The sequence below is a fragment of the Siniperca chuatsi genome, linkage group LG14 (genome assembly GCF_020085105.1).
Source record: "Siniperca chuatsi isolate FFG_IHB_CAS linkage group LG14, ASM2008510v1, whole genome shotgun sequence".
NCBI classification, from domain to species: domain Eukaryota; kingdom Metazoa; phylum Chordata; class Actinopteri; order Centrarchiformes; family Sinipercidae; genus Siniperca; species Siniperca chuatsi.
Genome location: NC_058055.1, coordinates 29,269,372 through 29,275,553, shown reverse-complemented (window position 1 = coordinate 29,275,553; position 6,182 = coordinate 29,269,372). Strand labels below are relative to the sequence as shown.

Sequence of the window (6,182 nt, the reverse complement as noted above, 5' to 3'; positions counted from 1 at the left end):
ATGTTGAACCACTTAATGGTCTTAATGTGGCTGTTGAAGTTCCACTTAGTTACCACGACCATTAATTATTATTTTAAAATTCTAGGTAGATTGTGGATTTCTCCCTCTCTCTCTGATGGCCGTCCCCCCCCCCGAGTCTGGTTCTGCTCGAGGTTTCTGCCTCTTAAAGGAAGTTTTTCCTTGCCGCTGTGGCCAAGTGCTCATGGTGGCATGTGTCGGGTCTCTGTGAATAATATTATAGAGTTCGGACCTGCTCTGTAGGAAAAGTGCACTGAGATACTTCTGTTGTGAACTGGTGCTGTATGAATAAATAAATAAATTATAAATAATAATAATTATAAATAATAAATAAATAGAATTCTTCTAATCCAGTAAAGATGACAAACAGCATTAAAACAAAGAGATCAGTGCGTTTCATTGACATGTTTATTGATGATTCATGTTTCAAACCTCTCAGAAAACAAAAGCACAAACTAATCAATAACATCAGGTATCGGGTTACTATCCAGTTATTGAACTTTAAATTGTTTAAATGACACAAAGTCTCACTAATCGTCTGACCTTTGACCTCCGTCTGTTTACACGTTAACGTTTTCAATAAGACAAAAACTAATAATCACTTCACAGATCAATACATGCATATTTCTTGTATTTTGTCAATAACTGATCAATATTGATCCTGTTGGGCAGCAGCAGAGGAAGGAGAAAAGGAAACAACAAAGGAAGGAAGTCTTCAGTATTTGGGCCTCTTCACGTCGACCCTGAAACACAAAAACACAGTTTACCGACTGTTTCCTGTTTACAGACTGTTTCCTGTTTACCGACTGTTTACAGACTGTTTCCTGTTTACAGACTGTTTCCTGTTTACAGTTTACAGACAGTTTACCGACTGTTTCCTGACTGTTTACCGACTGTTTCCTGACTGTTTACAGACAGTTTACAGACTGTTTCCTGTTTCCCGACTGTTTACAGACTGTTTACTGTTTACCAACTGTTTACAGATTGTTTACAGACTGTTTACTGTTTCCCGACTGTTTCCTGTTTCCCGACTGTTTACAGACTGTTTACTGTTTACCGACTGTTTACCAACCGTTTCCCGTTTACCGACCGCTTCCTGTTTAGACTGTTTACAGACCGCTTCCTGTTTACAGACTGTTTACAGACCGTTTCCTGTTTACAGACCGTTTCCTGTTTACAGACCGTTTCCTGTTTACAGGTCGTTTACAGACTGTTTCCCGACTGTTTCCCGTTTCCTGACTGTTTCCTGTTTACAGACAGTTTACAGACTGTTTACCGACCGTTTCCCATTTACCGACTGTTTACAGACCGTTTCCCGTTTACCGAATGTTTCCTGACTGTTTCCTGTTTACAGACTGTTTCCTGTTTACCGAATATTTACAGACTGTTTGCTGTTTACCAACTGTTTCCCGTTTACAGACTGTTTCCTGTTTACAGACTTTCCTGTTTACAGGTCGTTTACCGACTGTTTACAGACAGCTTCTGAGTCGTACATCAGCTGAACGCCGCCATGTTTACGTTGGTAACAAACAGACGAGGAGCGCCTGCTGTCTCCTGATTGGCCGAGCAGATGATGATGAGCTACAGAAACAGGAAGCACTCACCCGTCGGCCTCCATCTTCTTCCTCTTCTCGATGATCTGAAACACAGACAGTCAGTCAGTCAGCGCCGTTCGCTTCGTGAAGTCAGACAACAGATTTAACAGATTCAGACTCGGGTTTCAGCCGACGGCGAGCAACAAACTAAAGCTTTGAATGTTTCGTCGTCTCACCGCGCTGATCTTCTTCCACTGGCGGTCCAGCTCTGCCTTCTCATTGGTCTCTTTGAAGCGCCGAGTCTTTCTGCCTTCAGACATCTTGATGCCGTACTGGAAGGCAGCCCTGCAGGGACAAACTCCATCACCAACACACTCTCATGTTGCCCAGCAGCTAGAGCCACGCCCTTATTTTGTCTCTGAACTTCCTGTCTGCACAGGAAGTCAATACACAACCTGCCAGCCAGAGCTGAGGGATAAAGAAAGCATGCGTACTTTGGCAGAGCCTCCTTGTTGTTCATGTAGTCTGAATATTCCTCCTGCGTGTCGAAGTCCCACCGACCCAACGGCCCCTTCTTGTTCCCCTGAAACACAACAAACAAGTGGTTAACGCTCACTTCCTGTCACGTTACATCACGGCTTCAAGCAGAACCCGGCTCATTCTTATTATTACTGTTTTAATTAACAGCGACCCGTGGACGGACAGACGGCCGTCAGTCTGTCCCGTCAGAGCAGCCGAACCAGCAGTCAGCAGCTCCTGTCTGCAGTGGACCCGTGGACGGACAGACAGCTGTCTCTGGATCACTGTGAGACTGAAGGAAACTTAGAAACAGCAGGATTCTCAGGCAGGTTCTGCAGCAGCTTTCTTCTCTGGCATCTCAGCTGGTTTCTGGAGGTTTATTCTGGACGGACGTCAGAGACGATGACGTCCTCTGGACGTGCGAGTCGCGCTGAACGACTCGATGTGAGTTTCCTGTCCGAGAGTTCAGACCTGACGGAGTTAGGACTCTGAGGAGGAGCAGGTCTCTGACTCAGCCGGTCTCCGGGTGTTTTAAAGGATCTTCATCAGCAACTTCAGAAACACATCTGTTGAATCTGGGTGGGAAAACATTTCACAGAGCACTGATGCATGCTGGGAGCTGTAGTTACCTGGTCCATCTTACTGTAGTCCACTTCCTCATCACTGTCCACAGCCAGGTCGTCCATCCTGCACACACACGCACAGTCACACACACACACACACACACACACACACACACACACACACACACACACAGCACACACAGACAGACACACACACAGTCACACACACACACACACACACACACAGATTTGAACTACTAACCCATTTATGACTGAGTGTGTGTGTGCGCGTGTGAGTGAGTGAGTGAGTCTATGTGTGTGTGTCTATGTGTGCGTCTATGTGTGTGTGTGTGCGTCTATGTGTGTGTGTGTGTGTCTATGTGTGTGTGTGTGTGTGTGTGCGTGTGTGTCTATGTGTGTGTGTGTGCGTGTGTGTCTATGTGTGTGTGTGTGTGTGTCTATGTGTGTGTGTCTATGTGTGTGCGTGTGTCCGTGTGTGTGTGTGTGAGTGTCTATGTGTGTTTGTGTGTCTGTGTGTGTGTGTGTGTGTATGCGTGTCTATGTGTGTGTGCGTGTGCGTGTGTGTGTGTATGTGTCTATGTGTGTGTGTGAGTGTGTGTCTGTGTGTCTATGTGTGTGTGCGTGTGTGTGTGTGCGTGCGTGTGTGTGTGTGTCTATGTGAGTGTGTGAGTGTGTGTGTGTGTCTATGTGTGTGTGTGTGTGTGCGCGTGTATGTGTCTATGTGTGTGTGTGTGCGTGCGTGTCTGTGTGTGTGTGTGTGTCTATGTGAGTGTGTGTGTGTGTCTATGTGTGTGTGTATGTGTGTCTATATGTGTGTGTGTGTGTGTATGTGTGTGTGTGTGTGTCTCTCTGTGTGTGTGTGTGTGTGTGCCTTACGTAGCAGGGTAACACTCTGCGTACGAGTTCGATCCTCCGAAGAAATCTCCCAGCTGTTCTTTGCCGCCGTCTCTCCTCTGAGAACCAGTTCAACCCGGTTAAGGAACAGAACTGCAGTAACAGAACGCACAGCACTGCTCACCTGTGTGCAGACACTACACCTGACTGTTCACTGAGGCGACATCAACAGGTGAGATGTGACACTCGGCCCGCTGACGGCCGCAGGTGTTTGTTAAAGAAGGATATGGTTCCTGGCCCTGCCATTGGCTGCCTGCTGCTCCGGCGAACTTCTCAGTGATCATCTTGATCTGGTCTCTGACTGATCCAGGACCTGACAGGTGAGAGAGAATTCATCAGGTGACTTTAGTGTCACGTCGGAGGAGCTGCGCAGACAGAGACGTGTTTCCCACCACTGTGAAATGTTTCTGTGTGGATTTAAAGAAATGTTCAACTGATTCACAGAAACAGTTACAGCTGGAAAACAAGCCGGACAGCGTTTTGCGTCAGACTGAAACATATGTGAGCCGCCATTGGCTGCAGCATGACTGCATATTTAACGGTTAACATGCCGATATTAATGTTTGTCTTTTTCCCCATTTTAATGTTTTTTAAAAGCTGAATACAAATGTACCAAAAGTAAATCTTGCCCCATTTTTTAATGCAGTAAAATGTGACTAATTCAGAAAATAAGTCAAGATGAATCAGCATCTCCTTCCTCATTTAATAATTTTACATGTGACATCAGGTTGTGACGTTATACAGACGATGTGACATTATACAGACGATGTGACGTTATACAGACGTAACGTCAGGTTGTGACGCGACGTTATACAGACGATGTGACGTTATACAGACAATGTGACATTATACAGACGTGACGTCAGGTTGTGACGCGACGTTATACAGACGATGTGACATAATACAGACGTAACATCAGGTTGTGGCGCGACGTTATACAGACGATGTGACGTTGTACAGACGATGTGACGTTGTACAGACGATGTGACGTTGTACAGACGATGTGACGTTGTACAGACGATGTGACGTTGTACAGACGATGTGTCGTTATACAGACGTAATGTCAGGTTGTGACGCAACGTTATACAGACGATGTGACGTTGTACAGACGATGTGACGTTGTACAGACGATGTGTCGTTATACAGACGTAACGTCAGGTTGTGACGCGACGTTATACAGACGATGTGACGTTATACAGACGATGTGACGTTATACAGACGATGTGACGTAATACAGACGTAACGTCAGGTTGTGGCACGACGTTATACAGACGATGTGACGTTATACAGACGATGTGACGTTATACAGACGATGTGACGTTATACAGACGATGTGACGTTATACAGACGTGACGTCAGGTTGTGAGGGTTAGTGTTATACAGACGTAACGTCAGGTCGTGACGTTATGCAGACGTAACGTCAGGTTGTGACGTGTTGTGACGTTATACAGACGTGACGTCAGGTTGTGACGTGTACTCAGGCTTTATATATTCATATGAAACGCTGTAATAATTGTAAAGCTGGGTTTAGTTAAAGTACAGATGTCCTTAAGTGAGGCGTTTATGTATTTGGAGCCATCTGTCGTGTTGTGTAAGTGCCTGTTAGCGGTTTGCTAAGCTGCGAGCTGGTGTTTGGGTGTGCTGGACTGTGATGTGTTGTCTGATGTGTGACTAGACCGCAGGAAGAAGAGGAGATCCGCTTCTCCTTTCATTTTTAACAATAGATAGTACCCGTCCATGTCAATAAAGTTTGTTTTAGCTTGTAGTTCTGATGTGCTTTTAACAATAAATTGATTTACCTGTATCCACCTCCACAACCTGCAGACACACAGAGAGACAGTCAGTTAGTCTCAGACAGTAAGAACAGCGACAACAACAATCAACCGCCCGCCCGTCTCGTCAGTCTGACCTGGTGTTCGTCTCCGCGTGGTTTCTCAAAGTAGCTGTGTCTCCTGCTCTTGCTGTCGTCCTCTCTCTCCCTCTCCCTCTCCCTGTCTCGCTCTCTCTCCCTGTCTCTCTCCCTGTGTCTCTCTTTGTCTTTGGGAGGTTTAGAGGACGAGGTGGAGGACAGGATGTAGTCCCCGATGTCGTCAAAGATACTGAAACACAAACGGAGACGCTCTGATGGAGACAGTGTCTTTTCTGTCTGTGACAGTTAACTGAAGCTGAAACACAGAACAGAGTTACAGCTACATGTTGTGTTGTTGTGAACTGACCTCAGATCAGCCTCAGGAGCCCTCTTCTCATCCAGTTTACCTAAAACACAAACACAGTTATTAGCGTTTCACTGTCAAAGGTGGGGCATGCGATGACAAATACCACGATACAGAGCGAACAACGACACAGCAAGTGATGTAACGAACGTCTTCGTTTCCTGTTCAGAGAGCCGGGGCTGAGCTCAAACACCTGGAGACACCACAGGGTCACCATAGCAACCACACACAACCACTAAACAGGATCCATTAAAAAAAAAACTTGAGCAGACATGAAAGCAGCAGCAGCCGTAAATAACGTTACCTTTGTCCTTCTTCTTGATCTTCTTGTGCCGGGTTCCCTGTCTGAGGTACGACAGGATCTGAGTCAGCTTCGAGATCACGATGTCATTAGTGGTCAGAGTCGTCTGAGCCTGAGA

At 46.1% G+C, this 6,182-nt stretch overlaps 1 protein-coding gene across 1 annotated transcript in view; it reads right to left on the bottom strand.

The window, feature by feature from the left end:
• Positions 1 to 412: 412 nt before the first annotated feature.
• The window catches only part of ik (IK cytokine), a 15,589-nt gene continuing 9,819 nt past the window's right edge, over positions 413 to 6,182 (bottom strand). Inside the window, exons 10-20 of the mRNA XM_044222530.1 lie at positions 6,068 to 6,176; positions 5,767 to 5,806; positions 5,460 to 5,649; positions 5,350 to 5,368; positions 3,779 to 3,863; positions 3,533 to 3,619; positions 2,702 to 2,759; positions 2,048 to 2,136; positions 1,790 to 1,898; positions 1,623 to 1,657; positions 413 to 761 (exon numbers count right to left, since the gene is read on the bottom strand). Coding sequence (XP_044078465.1) covers positions 734 to 761; positions 1,623 to 1,657; positions 1,790 to 1,898; positions 2,048 to 2,136; positions 2,702 to 2,759; positions 3,533 to 3,619; positions 3,779 to 3,863; positions 5,350 to 5,368; positions 5,460 to 5,649; positions 5,767 to 5,806; positions 6,068 to 6,176 — 849 coding nt within the window. The 3' untranslated portion in view covers positions 413 to 733. The remainder of the gene's footprint in view (positions 762 to 1,622; positions 1,658 to 1,789; positions 1,899 to 2,047; positions 2,137 to 2,701; positions 2,760 to 3,532; positions 3,620 to 3,778; positions 3,864 to 5,349; positions 5,369 to 5,459; positions 5,650 to 5,766; positions 5,807 to 6,067; positions 6,177 to 6,182) is intronic.